Consider the following 15,917-nt stretch of genomic DNA (forward strand, 5'->3'; position numbering starts at 1 on the left):
GATTAAATCTCATTTTAGTAACCAATATCATCATTGTCCTTGATTTGTATCTTAACAGTAAAGGTACTAAATATACGCATCCATCCATGTCACTAGTTCTTAAAAAAAGACATGTTTAGAGATATTAATTCAGTTTTTGTTTGCATTGAAATAGCTATGAAAGGCATTACTTCAAAACTCAGGAACAATTTGTAATTCTTGCCATTCTTTGTTGAAAGTCAGAGATTTTCCTCACCAAAATGCAAAGCTTCTGTCTCCACTCTAAGACATACATGTGGCAGTAGGATTTGTCAAAACTTTTCTCTTATTTCTCTATCTTCCTTTGCAGCATCACGAATGTATCCCAGGAACTGTACATTTAATCCACTGCAGATTCTGCAGGAGAGCTTGCCATCATGTCCTAATAGCTATGCCAACTGGCTCGTCATACTTCTGTTGGTCATCTTCCTACTAGTCACAAATGTTCTCCTTATGAATCTCCTGATTGCTATGTTCAGGTAAGAGCGATTTCAGTAAGTATCAAGACAGAGGCTGCAAAGGTTTAACTGAATGCCCACATTTACTACATTGCTGTTGGCTATTCATTTTGGAATACACTACTAATTTTCCTAATGAATAGTTCTTAAGTTCTCATCATCCTTACTCTAGCCACATTAAAGACAAGAAGAAAAGAAGCCTCTTTTCCCGCTAAAAATTCAATTAAACATGCGTAGAAGGGTCTGGATCCCTGGCTGTGCTGCACCACAAGTCTGCAGGTGCAAAGCGGCTGTAAACTTGGCAGACTTAACAGCGGATAATCTGCACGTAGGGGAAATGCTTGATGTCAGCACGGCTAATAATGATTCATTTGGTTGAAGAACCGACGTGGCATATTTGCTGATCTTGCCTGAGCAAAATGGAATTACCTTTCTTTTAAAAAACAAAAAGAAACTAATGTATTTTTTAACATTTGGAGACTGCAATTGCAATTATTTTAATATCTAAGAATTTGCCAAACTTTAGATTAAATTAACACTACTTCCTAAGCTTGCTGTTCTTTTTTTAAAGTAAATGTGGGACTACATTTTGTAATAATAAGCTTTAGCTTATTGTGGTAAGAACAGTTGTATATTTTTTCTTTCCTCAATTACAGTTACACTTTTCAAGTTGTTCAGGGCAATGCAGACATCTTCTGGAAAATTCAGCGCTACAACCTCATTGTTGAATATCATGGCCGGCCTGCCTTAGCACCACCATTTATCATTATTAACCACATAACTTTGGTTCTCAGAAGAATCTTCAACAAAATGGAACATAAAAAAGAACATCTGGGTGAGTTGTTAACAAACATCCAGCAACTGGAGACCCTGACACTCTCCTAGGACACGCTGCACAGGCAAAACAGAAAAGCAATTAAGATTTCCTTAAGCCAAGAGTCATAGTTTATTTCTAACAAAGAGTGCCAGGAGAGTACAAATGAAAAATCAAGGCTTATAATGTATCCTCTACTATAAACAGTTTCCCACAATGAATTTCTTTATGCACCATAGTTATTACAACAAAGGTGTTGATATAAAACTGGTTAAAGGGGTTTGATTTCTGAAGAGATAACAACGGATAGGCTTAATGAATAGTTACTTCATTTGCTCCTGTATTCTAGTAGTTATTAAGTATGGGCAACCCTAAAAACATACACCAACTCTAAAAATCTACTAGGATCAGTGGAATTTCCCAATACAGGAACATGAAAAAGAGAGCGAGCATGCTTAGATAAATGGTGGTCCCTTAAAAGTTATAATTAAAAAGGCAGATGAAGTTCAGCTAATTACAGAAAGCATTTGGGGGCTTTCTATAGTGATGGCAAACTTGGCCCATCTAGTTTAATGGTGTCTGATAATAAGCCTATTTACTCCTCATGTGCAGGCTGATAATGGGCTTTGGAGCAGAACTGTTGTCAGACTGGACCAATTCAGAGCCCTTTGACTAAGCTCCCTTTCAGACACACTTCTTCTGGCTATCAAAGCATACCGCTGAACATTCTTAAAAAATATATATATGTATTTTTATCCCTAAGAAAGCAAGTACCTGACTGCTCAGGTTGTAGATTCAGTAGTGCTTGGAGCATGCATCAGGTGTGCCCTTTTACCAGTCCTTAGGAAGATACAAAACTAGTATGTTACATTCAAAATATGCCTGTGAAATTGAGGTCTGTTGTTGGCTGGGACGCTTGACAACAACAACAACAGGCTTTATACTTCAAGGTGGAGGGATTTATTCACAGTTTGTCCTTCCTATTTATAATTGTTCTAATAAAGATAATAAATAAGATAATAAAGTGCATCTGAACATAAAGCTTGCTCATTAAATACTTTGGTGCTGAAATATGTCAGAAGTCCAGTAAGGTTGTAGCTAAGTTTAAATGGAACCACAGAAATTGGTCCATGCTGTTCTTTAGAAAACTCAGGAGTCATATGCAACTGCAAAAAGGTCTATTGTCTTCCATCACAAGAAAAAAAAGTATAAAATACTTACTTTACACTACATTTTCATAACATGACACTCCTGCAATGGCAAAGGCCTGCAACGGCAAGACTTCATTTTTCTTTAGCATAGCAGCCTTCCATTACTAGTATAAGAGACAAGGGAGTAAGATATAATTCTTAAATTTTTTTTCCTACAGAAAGAGATCTTCCAGTTGGCCTAGATCAAAAAATCATAACATGGGAGCTGGTGCAAAAAGAAAATTATCTTGTAAACCTTGAACAAGAAAGGAAAGAAAGCAATGAAGAAAGGCTGAAGGCCACATCTAATAAGTATGTTATTCTGACCCACTATAAGTGTACCTTGCAAGTCTTCAGCTTTGAATGAGATAAACATTCAGGTGCTTGTAAAGCTTATATGAACTAGAATGCAGTTAGGAAACACGCAGTCTATGAAAAAACGTGAGAAGCCACCATCACTACAATATTCGAAGAGTTTTTTGCACTCTTGAAGTATGTACAATTACAGACCCGTAAGCTCCAGCCAAATCTGCAGTCAAGCTCAATAAAAATCGTATTCATGAAGCAATGGTGGAAGAATAGTTCCTTTGCTATAGTCCAGTACGTGTACTTCCATCCCCTGTAGGAATACAACATAGACTTTTGAATGGAAGTGTAAGATATCTTGAATTACCCCCAGCCTACAGATGCAGAAGAACAACTATTTACGGCTTTATGAGACTACAGTTTTCCACAAGAAACTACTGATATTGGCTCTAAAATTGTACTTAGTTAACTGAGTCTCCATTGAAATACTTATCTGAAATATCTCCCCACTAGGAATGTCACTTAATTTGGTTTAGTATTCTAAAGAAAAAGTCCTAAATTATTGTTCAGAGGTTTACTCCTTCAAGTGAGACACAAAGTAGTTATATGCAGGGAAAACAGAAACATCTAAGGCAATAGTGACAGCCAGACAGCAAAGCATTCTTTAAAGAAGCTTTTAACACCTGTTTCAGCTGTTTTCTCTTATGATAAAACTGACTTCAAATAGAGGCACAACGGGTGTGAAAGATACCTTAATAAGAAAGTTCCATGGAAATGTTCTTGTGCTGTCTGTTTGCTTTCTGTGCTGTCTTTCAAAACAAACCTCCCTCTGTCTAACTCATAGAATAGCTGGAGACCAAAACAGCGTACTTGAGTATGTTCTTGGAAAATACTCTTCTCCCTCTAATCTACACAGACTCTTAATTCACAGTAATTTAGGATTATTATGTTGGTTTAAACTTTATTCTCATAAGCAGATCACTGACAAACCCTAGGAATGAGAGCTCAGTTGTTGAGATCAAGCAATAAATATGCGTAATTGCTTCCAAACAAAGGGCACAATTACATTCTTTATAGCTTCAAAGCTAGAAAGCCTTAAAGATGGTACGTTGTAGATGAAGTTACTGCTTGGAGAGGAAAAGTAAGAATCAGTCTGGCTTCACAGTATCTCAGTACAGCAGAGCCAGAGAGAGACTAGAAAAGGTTCAGACAAACACCACTAAACCCGTGGCTTTTTATCTTTGCTCTTAGGTGGTAGCAGTGTGTATCTGAAATCTTACGAACCCCTCAGAAAGTGATTCTTTGAGCTTTGCCTTGAACCAGTCCCAAAATGCATTAGGCCCATCCAGCAGCAGCTTTTGCACATAGACCTGAATGGAACGTAACCTGTTAGAGGGAAACTTGGAAATAGTAGTTAGGAGAAAGCAGAGAGGAATTTGAGGAGCCTACGGGCAATCAGATGCTAAGAATAAGGAACCGATGGGAGAAGAGGTGAAGGATGCAGAAAGCATGTGGACAGTGCAGCAATATGGAGGCACTGTATGGATGTTCTCTACGCAGTCCCTTTGGACTGCATGGAAAAAGGGATTTGAATGTCAAGTCAGTTTCCAAAAATGACACTTTGTATATATTTTAAGTGTCTCATCTCCCCCTTGTTGATGGAAAATATTGTGGCCTCAGTTCTCACACCAGGATCACTTTACATTTGGTGCAGATGGGACACAAGTGGCTGGAGAGACAGAGCTGGACCTAAGGCTCCTTTCTGCCGTCCTTGATTTCCACAACAGCTGGGGCTAAGCGGCCCTCACCAGATGCTGCACGGTGCTGTAATCTGTGTGAGTTTATGAGTCCCTGGGCAACAGGTGCATGAGTGTTCCAGAAATGCTGCTCTGTTCAATAAATACTTGCAGGAACACCTCAAAAGGACAAAACTTTTAGGGGGCTCTGAGATGTCTCAGCAGCACAGAACTGCCAGCGAGGGGCCATGGCTCTAGTAAGTTACGTGGTTTGGTGGTTTAGGATTTCTTCTGAGGCCTTTCTTTTTTGCTCAGCATGTCTGCTTTGTTTCCACAGGGTGGATAGTTTGTCTAAATATTTTAGTGGATTGAAAGAACAAGAAAAGCGGTTTAAAGTTATGGAAGCCCAGGTAAGTAATAGTTTTATAGGCATTTATATCAGCTTTAGGATTTCACCATGTTTCTCTCATTTAATGGTGGTTTGGCAGACCCTATTTAGGCATAAAGGGAAGGAGAAACGGATCTGGTTTATGGTTTCACTTTCCTTATTGTTTTCTCTCTGGTGATATACATATGTAAAGAAACATTTCTGACCTCTGGTAGAAAGGAGAAAGGGGAATACAGCATTTCTTGCTCTCTTTGATAGTCTACTTGAGAAGTGTTTATTTCCTTCGTTAAGGATGCTTCTGGAAGCAAACGCTTCATCTTCCCCCTTCCATTCTCTTCCTTCTCCCAACCTTTTCTTTCTTTAAAACTGTCAACTTTGAAAATACCTGTATTCTGTCTGATCTGACCTAGACTAATCTTCTTGGACATCAGTTTTTCTAATTTTCTTAGATACCAGATACCAACGTCTCAAAGGGAAGTGTCTAACATACAAATGTGAAACACAAATAATAGAAGGAAACCCTATCGTGAGCTTTTGATAACAAACCCTTGAAATATAAACAAACATTTTTTAAAGTCTGAAAATGCTCAGTATTACCATGTGCTAGCACAACTGTTACTGTTTTCTTTGTTCCTAGAACTCTGCAGTGTAATTTTGGTATGCTGAAAGTTCCTTTTCTTAATATTCCCATTGCACTTTCCTTCCCTTTTCTTATCCATTTTATGGCTTCCTGAAAAAAGTCACGCTATTCCATGAACAATGTTGACACCAAATACAGGTCCAACCGGAACACACGAGAAATGCTTTAATAAATTTGTGCCAGCTTGAGATAATGCAATATACTCACAAAAAAGGGAAGGTATTTAATACAAATCTTCCTCCAAGACAGTTCAACTATTTCTTTAAAAAAAAAATAAACAAATATGTGGTATCTCTGATGCTGCTTCAGCCTGCTGCCTAGATTATCTTTCTCGCAAATTTAAGAATAGATAAAGTACTACAAAATTTAGCTGATGTAGAAATCGCTACCTATTTTGTAGATCTGCTACTGTACAGCTGTCATCTCCTCAATGGCAGAGGTTTTAACCAAAACCAACCTCTTGTGCAACCAACCAGCTCCAAACTATACATGTAAGTATTGAAAACAATCACGGAAAACCTAATTCATACAGCTGAACAATTTAGTTTAAAAAATGCAAGGAAAAAAAAAAAAAAGACTGGAAAAGAACCACATAAGGAGGTACCTAGAGGTAATGGGAACATAAACAAGGAACAGAATATTCGTACTTCAGAATGAAAAAATTACCTTTTGCAAAATATATTTAAAAGCTTTGGGGAAAGGACTGTTGCTTAGTGTGAGTTAGAATAATCTCACCCAACTTTAAGCATGTAAATAAGGATCTATTTGCCACAGGGTTTCTTGAGAGGATTGTCTTGGGGGTTTCTTGAGTCAATGAGATAGTACTACCGAAGTATTACCAAAACATTTAATGTGGATAACAATAATCATTAAAAATAAAAATTGAGCCAGCCTCCTACTTTGTTTTAATCAACACAGCTCATTTGCCTTCAGAGCTGCAACTATTTCTGTCAGTTAAGAATCTTGTCCTGTGTCCCAGGGCTCCACTGTTTGGAGTCTAAAGCATTAGAGACAGAAACAGACTATTTCTCAGCCACCGCAGGATATCCAACACAATAAAGATTTTGGATATTCTTCTTAATGATCTATTTCAATATCTACCTATTACTATCTATTACACAAAAAGCCCTCCAAAACCCATAAACTGAACTTATATACTACATGGGAAAAAAGAAGTAGCTGGAAACTCAGCAAAGTCATGACATGACAAGACCTCCAGTCACTCAAGACTCGAACCTCAAACTTGACTTAATTCTGTTAGAAGCTTACAAAACACATATGTAAATTGCTTCATTATCAACACTCCAGTAAGAAAAACCATCCTGTAGCACGTTCCCCAGACATTTTAATACTGTAACTGCATAAAAATCAGAAACTTAAATAGCTCAAAAATAAAGAAGAAACCTGTTTTTATCATTTACTGAGCAAATGCAAAGTAATAGAATCTACAGTATCTTTTTATTGTGGATTATTTTCAACATTTTAAAGTTTCTTAAGCAATTACTATTATGTGCCCCTTGTCCTAAAGCTTTTGAACAAGCACATGGCTTTTACAATCCTATTAGGTGTGATGAACGCCAACACAGAAGTGCCTTTGCCAGAAAGGAGTGAACGAGAAGAGTGTGCAGATCAGTCCGAGACTGACATCACATACATTGATAATTAATTTTTATTCTCATTTCTTCATAAACCTTTTGTCCTACTGAACTACTGTAGAAGTAAAATCCTAATCTCATGAAGGCCTAAGCGCAGCTCTCAAAAGCCTTTATGCCAAGTACTGTCAATGTCTGACACTACTGAGGATTTCTTGGTCTTCCTCCTTCAGTTTCTTGGGCTTTCTTTCTTCCTGCTCCTGTATTGCTTGGTCCTTTCTCCAAAACTCCATTCTACAAATCGGATTAAAAACTTTCTCCTCCAGGATGACTCCACCACCTTATTTTCTAAATACGATCTGCCCCTGTTCTCCAAATACCACACTCTCAGTCCATCATCATCATTGCTAATTTCCACGTTTCTCTGTTCGAGGAAGTCTCCTTTTGGAAGGGCAATCATTTACGCACTAAAACACAAGCCACTTCCTTGGCCAAGAAAGCAAGCTTGTATTTCTGAGTTGCTCAGAAAGGAAATCAAGAAATAGTTTCCACAGGAAAGGGCCTGGGATACTGAACTATTACAATCCATACATTTCCTGGAGTTCTTACAACCCTCAAACGATCGCACTCACATCTTCTCTTCCCACGCTGGCTTCTGTGCGGTATTCCTTTGTTGGTATTCCTTACTGAGGGCTCCTCACTCATCCCCAGAAACTGGAATCTCATTGCGTGGTCCTCAAGCATGCGGTGGCTTGCAGTCACTTTCCAAACTCAAAGCAGGTGACCCTCCTGCCGTCAGACCCCAGCCTCTGCTGCTTGCTTTTTTGTTTCAATGCCGGATCACAGCTGCTGTCAGCTTGCTGCCGTTAAAGGAGAGTTTGCCTTTAAGTATCGCACCACATGGAACACCGCATCTACACCTAAGTGGTTTTCTGATTTCATTTTACTTTTCTCTCTCAAAGGTCAGGAAAAAAAAAATCACTTAGAGACTTTAAAGCAAGAATGTGTAGCAAGAATTTTCCTACAAACTAGGAATTTGGACTGTTTGTAATTTTTTCCAATACTTAAACTGGCATGTACGTTTTTAGCATACAAAAGCTAGCTGGCTTTATTAGAATTTTGTATGAAAAGATACGCCAATAAAATGACTATTACTACCATCCTTTGAAGGGAAATTTATTTGGAATAATATAAACAGCATCAGAAGGGGGAAGTATTGGGTTGTGGTCTTTCTTACACTGATTGATAAGCTTCAATTGAACTTAGTTTCCTCATGCATATAACACTGCTTCTATGCAACATAAACGCAGGTTGCAAAAAACTTTCTGTTACTAGAGACGGAAAAAAAATCTCAGATCTGATAAAAATACCTTTCCAACATGAGTCTTTTATTAACAGATATTAATCTTGTTATGATGTCTTCATAAAATAGGCATTTGTCCAGTTTATTCAACTGTGCCCCAGACCTCAGTGACCCCATTCACAGTGATGGAATTTTGGTACTGTCCTACCTGTTTTTCACCCTAGGCAAGCAGAAGTTATAAAACCAGTAAGTCTGTACTGAGCTACATTTTTTGCTCGGAAATAGTGCATATCTTACAACCAGCATGCCCTGCTCTCGGCAGCAGCTTCCATTCTGGAACGGCTACTATTTTAATTGTGCTCAGCACATTAAATATCCACTGGAAACCAAAATCTATCCTTTTGGAATTGTTATGTCCCACGCACATGCACGAGAACAACTGATGTATTTAGCAATGACCCATTAGTTAATGCACATCAAATCGTATATTCTTGAGAAAATACATTCTGCTTTTAAAATTAAAAGGTGAATTTCAAAAGATGGAGCAATATTAGTCATTTTACATTGTTTTCTGCTTCTGCTGCCAAATGATGCGTCTGTTCAAACATAAAGACCCAAATGATTTGGGCCTACCAGTCAATTATTGGTAAGATGCTGACACCCCCACAGAGGAAGTAACCTCCTCAAATATCCTTCAGAGTCTGAGCAAGCACAGTCTAGCAAGAAAGATCACAAATTCTGAAGTAGTCTTTCACTACATGGTTATAAATAGTAACATTGGGGTTGGTTAATTTAGAATACTGGCAAAAAAATGTCAGTCCAAACTGACCTGAACTAATTCGAGTTTCAAATCATATAACCTTTTAAAGAATTTAATCTCTCAACCTTATTTATAAAATTTACTAACGTTCTGTGTGAAAAACTACTATATTCGACATTCATTACAATGTGCTTCATTGTATGAGGTGATTCATCCTATGAGGTGATTCTCTATATATTGTAAAATGACTGAAAAATATTAAAAATGTGAATTTTAGAATGTAAAATAGAAGACTTGAGGGAGAAGTTACAAGACGGTAAGCTTAGAGTAACATTTAAGAAAACTACAAGATTTTCACAACGATTCTCAAATCAAATAAACTGAATATTTGTTAAAACTCCTACAGCTGCATTAATCAGCATGGCTCAAAGAGATGAAGACATCAAGCTACAACTGAAAGTTTATTGAATCCCAAAGAACAAAAAAGTATCCAGTTCTGGTATAAATACCTCATTCCCACCAAATCCACACACAGAATCAGTGTGGAAGCAGTGCCACCTGGAAAAGACATACAAATGTGCAGGCTAAGATTCATCACATCCTATCATACCAGTAAGAGGGAAAGCTGCTGCCCAACATAACAACTGGAGCTGTTGTGAATTCTGACCTACACTCAACGCGGTGAGACTTCGCTGAAGCCACCCTGAGCACATCTTCACCAGGATGTATCCAGAGTTGTACCTCTCCACAGGAAACACTGTGGTTTTAAAAATTTTTATCATGTAACACTAAATAAGGTAAATATTAAGCCAACCTTAAAAAAAAATTGGTTTTGCCAGTTTTCACCTGGGCCCTCCAAACTCATGACTGGGCACCGTTGTGCTTTCATTCTCAATGGCAATGAGAGAACGACGTATTTAAAAAAAAAAAAAATTTCATCCCTGGGACAGGGCCAGGAGAAATCACATCTAGTGGAAGACTAGGTTTTATTTTCATTGTTTAAAATTCTCTATATAATGAGCTCATCATCTTTGTTCCAGAATTCTACAGGATTTGGGAACAGCCCTAAATTTGGGAGTTAGTAGGAAGGCTTGCAGCCCTTTATGTAACACATCTTTTTTCTTTGGCTACTTCAGCTCCAGAGCAAGCCCCAGGGAGCTGCTCAAGCAGACAAAGCACACATTATTCTCTCCTGCTAGGGTGCAACTATCCTGTGCCCACAGACTTCTCACGAACAAAAAGTTTGGGGTGTATTTTAGGTACCTTAATTTCTAACAATAGAAAATGTTCCTCGTGGTTACAATGCAAACCGTTAGATGAAAAACTATCGCATGGTTTCCAGACCAGAAAAAAAGAGTCAAGAGAAAAACCCAAACATAGCCAAAGACAATACAAGTCCTTGGATGTCTCCAACGTGCTCCATCCTTCAGGACTCTTCTTCCTCCCCTTCATCATCTACTTTAGGTCGGAAATTTTTCCTATTCTTCTTCTTACTACAATGGAATCCAACTGTTTCCATGGATGGCTCTTCACCTGCGCCACTAAACCTTGCACTAAGCTTACCTTCTGTATTCAGGTCCCCCACCATCACGCACTCCTCCTCCTCCGTTGCCTTTCCACTTCCACTAGCTAAGTGCCCCAGCTCTACCTTATCTTCCTCCCTCAAGTCATCAGTCTTCTTAAGAGATTTTCCTTTCAGATCTGTTTTCATGTGTTTCTTATCATCCTCCCCTGCTGATGTTTTCTTTTCCAGTCCATCAACACCCCTTTTTGCTGGTTTGGTGAAGACAATCCTCCCAGCTCCACAGCTGGAAGGGTCCTGGTTGAAGCACGGGGCGTAGCTATCTTGGGTAGCTGAGCTTTGCTCCTCCCCTCTTTTCTTCAAACCCTCTAGAAATTCCATGGCCACTGCCCTGTTAGTCTTGTCACTAGACTCTGAAACTCCATCTAGGCTGTATTTGGTCCAGCGCTCTGGGTGTGCCACATAGTCAGGCACTGCAGGAGAGGTTTTAGGAGCCTGCGCTGGTTTGGCTTGCTTTCCCAGGCCTTCTGGAACCCTGTTACCTGAAACTGCGGTTGGTGGCAATGGACGCTTAAATCGCCCATCAACAACATTATCTTCAGGCATCGAGGGCACAGACAACTTGGCCGCCTCTTCCAGGCAATCAAAAATGCTCTGGCTACGGAGAGAGAAGGTAGAACTCATGCCCCTCAGATGGAATGGCTGGACAGGAGATCTGTGACTGCTGGTTGAAGAGTCGGGGGTCTCCCCTGATCTGTAATCCCCATCGTCTACAGATGGCTCCTCAGGAGATATTGTATCAACTTCCGCTTCATCCGCTAACCCCAAATCATCGGAATCAGAATCACTGAGCGACACTGTGTCTGAGGGCAGAGCTCCTTCGTAGTCTGGGGCACCACCAGTCACTATCCCCAGAAAGGGTTCACCTGCATCCTGATCTCCCATCTTCGAGCTGTCACTCCACTGAGGTCTTTGACGCAGGCCCAGGAACAGCTGCAAATACGGTTTTCCAAATCCCCAGCGAGTTTAGTGCCTAGAATACAAAGGAGCACAAAAATTCAACTGTGAAATGAGAACCAAGTATGAGACTATCATTATGTGCCATGCGAAATAATTATTACTGCAATATAACAGGCAGCTGTACTTCAGGGATTCCTAAGCAATTTTGCTTGAAATAAAAACATTATTTAAGAAATGAATGCACATTAAAATTAAAGACTTACACAAGGCTCAATACAAGAATATGAAGTAATTAAAAATAGCGTTGCACACCAAATTTCATTAAAGGTTACAGCAGGTCCAATTACTAAAAGATGAACATAAAGTTTCTGAGCAAATCTGAATACCCCGTAACTGTCTTACACATCTTCCAAGAGACAGCAATGACCTCTCCAAATTACACCCTGCATTTATCACACTGTATAAATCCACAAAACCACATCCTAATCTCCCACACTTTCTTTTGGACATTACAATCCTTTATTGCATTAGCCACTGTACCTCCTGTCCCAATAATCATTACATTCTGCCTGTTATAAAGGACACTATTACTAATTAAGGTCAGTGCCAAAGAAGCCACAAAAATAACAGGGCTACAGTTTCAGGATTGCTTTAAAGCGATATAAAGTACAAGCTCCACTCCTTCCTTGGGTTTAAGCTCTCATGTCATTACTAGATTCCTGGAATCAGAAAATGAGCCAGCTCAAGACATCAGTCCCACTGGATGAAGAAAACTAATCGCACATGCCATGCTTGTGCATAGAAACAAGGGGAGGGTGCAACTAAGGGTCTGTAAGAGCTGGCCCTTCAGTCAGTAAAAAGACAGTGTGATCTGAAGCCTGACTTCCAGCAGCGGCTGGAACACCTGATTCACTCTGCCACCTGCTTGAAGGGAACCTTGCGGAACCGAGGCGGTTGATGATCACACTACTGCTTGCCAGGCAATCAGAAACAGACCTAGCAAACACACACTTCAGTTCAACTCACAAAAACATGAGTTACAGAAACAGTTCTAATATATTATTAGAATAAGCTCAGCTACCTAATTATAGGTTCTTCTGAAACGATGCAGTAAACAGACATGGAAAGTCTGTTAGTCACTCACTTTCTCTTGAGACTGAGTCAGCTTCCCCTCCTGAGGGTCAGTTAAAGCCACCAAAGAGCTCAGCACTTCCACCCTAGAAAACAAACATTTCCATCAAGATACTGGAAATGTAGTTTTAAAATGAGCTTTAAAAATAATTCCTTCCCTCTGAATCATCCAAAGCTGCAGAACTGAGTTCTAAATCTGACACAAACTCATGCTGGCACAAAAGTCTGCAGATATTCCCGGATTTCTGGCAAAAGAACAACACACAGCCGAATAAGGCAGGCACACTATATTTACCCAGTTTCCACACTCATATTGCCAACCTTATTCTGTAGAACAGAAGAGAGGTTTTAAAAAGATAAAACTGTAATTTGCATGTGCAGTAAACCATTACTAAATGAACAGTATTAAATGCAGCTAAAAAATATAAAAATAGTTATGCATTGCAAGTACTAAGTGCTGCAAAGTACTAAGACCATGGATACCAAAGAGTTCTGTTTTCAAAAGGTCATATTCATAGTTAGGGACAGATTTTGAGGCATTAAAACATAGAGAATTCGAATTCTGAAGAATTCGACAGACCGAGTGCTACATTCCATGTAAACACTGGCTGTCTTTGACAAAAGGGATCTGATAACTGCTTTTGAAAACATTGCATTCAGTGTAAGCCCTAAATGGGAAATAATCATCTGAAAATCATACATTCTTCCACTTAGTTTTATAACACATGAAAAGTAATGACTACAACCCAAAAGAGACACTGAAGCACATAACTGACTAAAACAGCTGTTTTCAGATGGCAGTATAAGTGTCCATCACTGGCTGTGATTTAGGGTATCTCTTATTTGAGGGCAGTTAAGCAGAAAGGAAAAATTTTGCTCCTGAGGAGATGTTTTAGCCTTAACAGCATTAGTAGCCAAACATACTGACCCTTACAGCACACCAGACAGACTCACAGGTTTGTTACGGTGATGTGATCACAGCACAACTGGGACAGGATGGTGTCTCTCTGGATGAGCAGGTCCCCACCGGACTCTGCCATCCTGGGCTCACTCAAACAGGCTCTGTGCGGCTTCGTGCAGCCTGTGAGGAAAAGAGAGACCCCGGTCACTCTAAACCGCGGCCACGAGCCTGCTCGCACTGCAGAGGCAGCACCGCAGCAAAGCCTGCCAGCCATGCCGGCCAACAGCAGCCCAGTGCTTCGGGACGGTGCTGACACAGGCCGCCACACCGAGGAAGAGAGCAGCAGCCCCCGGGCCCTGGCTCATGCCTCCAGAGGGCACCCCAGCCCGGGGAGGGGGGAACGACAGAGCCCAGGGCCTTGCCAGCATCGCGGGTGCAGCCCACAGCCTCGGCCGGCCGTCCTGCCCGCCCCGGGCCCAGCTCCCTTCCCGGGCCGGGATCCTATCGGATACAAACACCCCCCGGCCCCGCAGGCCTCTGCACGCCCGGGGGCTGCCACCCTCCTCTAGCCCCCACACCTTTCCCCTCACGACACAGGGGCGCCTGGAGCCCGCCGCCCCCCGCTCCCGCTCAGCGCCGCGCACGGAGGCCGCCAGCCCACCGCCACCTCCGGGCACACAGCGCAAACCGGCGGGGAAGGGTGGGGAAAGCGCCCCGTACCCCGACACAGCACGGGCCCACGGCCTACTCACGGCGGCCGCCCGCCTTTCCCGCCTCTCCCCCCCGCCTACGGCCGCGGCGACGGCCCCCGCGCGGGGCGCGCTGGGACACTGAGTCCCTACCAGCCGCCACGGGGCAGCAACGGGCGGCGGCGAGACTACAACTCCCAGCAGGCAAAGCGGCGAGGGAGGGGCGGGAAGCGGGAGGCCTCTGCCCCTCCCCGCACCGCCTCTCTCCTTTGCGTCCGGGGAGTTGTAGTCGCCCGCCTTCCCCTCGGCGGGGGACATTTTGAGAGCCGGGGCGCGGGGAAAATATCACGGGCCGTGGCGACGCAGGGACTACAGCTCCCAGGGGGCACGGCGCCGGCCGCTCGCCCGCCATTTTGCAGCCTGTGAGGAGATGCGAGGGGCTGGTGCTGCCGCCTGCGCAGGGGCTCGGCCGGGGCTCGGCCGTGCTCCCCGGATGGCCCGTGGTGCTGGCGGCTCGGAGCGGCAGCGCTGGCTCCGCCGCTCTGGTGGCTGAGGCACGGCGGCCGCCCCGCGGGCTGCCCGGCGCCGGAGGGGGGCGGCGCCGCCTCCCTAAACAGTCTGGAAAAAAACATGTCAGGCAGAGCTTTTTTTCTCATCAGAAAAGCAGGGTTTGGCCACAATGAAAACTTCAGAGGAAGTGTCTGCTTTTTTGTTTTGTTCTTTTTTTTTTTTTTTTTAATTTCTAACCAGAAAACCCCAAGTCACTTGGGGCATAAAACCACTACCCATACAAAAAAAAAATAAATCCATTTTCTGCCCCAGAAGAACATTTTTTATGTGTGCACTGAGAAGTGGAATTCTGTCTGAAAAAGTTTTATTGATGTTGGTCAAAGATGCCTGAATTTTTCCCCTTCTTCAGTGAACAGTTTAAATTCTCAGTGCAAATACATTTCCCAAGTAGCTTCAATATTTAGTAGTTTACCCTATGTTAAGGAAAAAAGAAAAGGCAAGGTGTGCTGTGCCGGTGCGCTGCACCAGCGTGTGGCCCAGCAGTCTCCAGGGCTCTGCTCCACCCTTGCCCCAGGCTCAGGCTCTCCTACTGCCTTGCCTGGCCCTGGGGCTTCATCACTAGATTAAATTAATGCCTGCAAAGGGCCGGAGCCTTTAAAGGTCGTGCCTTTACCTCTTCAGTCCACCCTGCTCTGAGGGATTTGCTATAGGCCTTGAGTATAAGCACAGCTCATCTATGCCATTGTTTTGCAACGAAAGAAGAAATTACCGTGTAGCCCCACTTTATCTGATTTTAGTGGCACTTGGATTTTCCCCCCATGGCATCCCAACCCTGCTGCATCACCAGTTGCTTTGCCAATGGGTGTGCTAGAGGTAAGGCTGCGGCCGCAGCCGAGGAAGCTGCATTGGATCCCTTCGAGCTCGGTCTCACTGTGAGTCACCCGTAATATAAACTGCAGCCACTTCATTTGCATTGTCAGTTTTCAAATATATACTTTC

General features: G+C 42.0%; 2 protein-coding genes across 7 annotated transcripts in view; one reads left to right on the forward strand and one right to left on the reverse strand.

The window, feature by feature from the left end:
• The window catches only part of TRPM5 (transient receptor potential cation channel subfamily M member 5), a 39,783-nt gene extending 32,560 nt beyond the window's left edge, over positions 1–7,223 (forward strand). The window contains exons 19-24 of the mRNA XM_009462574.2: positions 329–497; positions 1,133–1,311; positions 2,660–2,792; positions 4,860–4,932; positions 5,951–6,041; positions 7,116–7,223. Of these exons, the coding sequence (XP_009460849.1) occupies positions 329–497; positions 1,133–1,311; positions 2,660–2,792; positions 4,860–4,932; positions 5,951–6,041; positions 7,116–7,216 (746 nt within the window). The 3' untranslated portion in view covers positions 7,217–7,223. The remainder of the gene's footprint in view (positions 1–328; positions 498–1,132; positions 1,312–2,659; positions 2,793–4,859; positions 4,933–5,950; positions 6,042–7,115) is intronic.
• A 2,430-nt stretch (positions 7,224–9,653) lies between these two features.
• On the reverse strand, positions 9,654–14,532 carry TSSC4 (tumor suppressing subtransferable candidate 4). 6 transcript variants are annotated; one of them, XM_087745755.1, is made up of 4 exons: positions 14,440–14,532; positions 13,773–13,899; positions 12,832–12,904; positions 9,654–11,760 (listed from the first exon to the last, which is right to left on the reverse strand). In XM_087745755.1, exon 4 carries the CDS (start codon positions 11,670–11,672, stop codon positions 10,632–10,634), a length of 1,041 nt encoding a protein of 346 aa, XP_087601881.1. In that variant the 5' UTR covers positions 11,673–11,760; positions 12,832–12,904; positions 13,773–13,899; positions 14,440–14,532; the 3' UTR covers positions 9,654–10,631. The 6 variants fall into 6 exon arrangements, with proteins under 6 accessions (XP_087601881.1, XP_087601880.1, XP_087601883.1 ...); XM_087745754.1 differs by having other exon boundaries at positions 14,298–14,494; XM_087745757.1 differs by having other exon boundaries at positions 12,769–12,904; positions 14,298–14,494.
• Positions 14,533–15,917: the final 1,385 nt, after the last annotated feature.

This window comes from Nipponia nippon, unplaced genomic scaffold, assembly GCF_047370975.1.
Source record: "Nipponia nippon isolate SJK-2023a ecotype South Korea unplaced genomic scaffold, ASM4737097v1 scaffold_10, whole genome shotgun sequence".
NCBI classification, from domain to species: Eukaryota; Metazoa; Chordata; class Aves; order Pelecaniformes; family Threskiornithidae; genus Nipponia; species Nipponia nippon.

Excerpts from the sequence above, each read along its gene's own strand:
- TSSC4 (XM_087745755.1), bottom strand. The coding sequence starts at position 11,672 with ATGGGAGATCAGGATGCAGGTGAACCCTTTCTGGGGATAGTGACTGGT.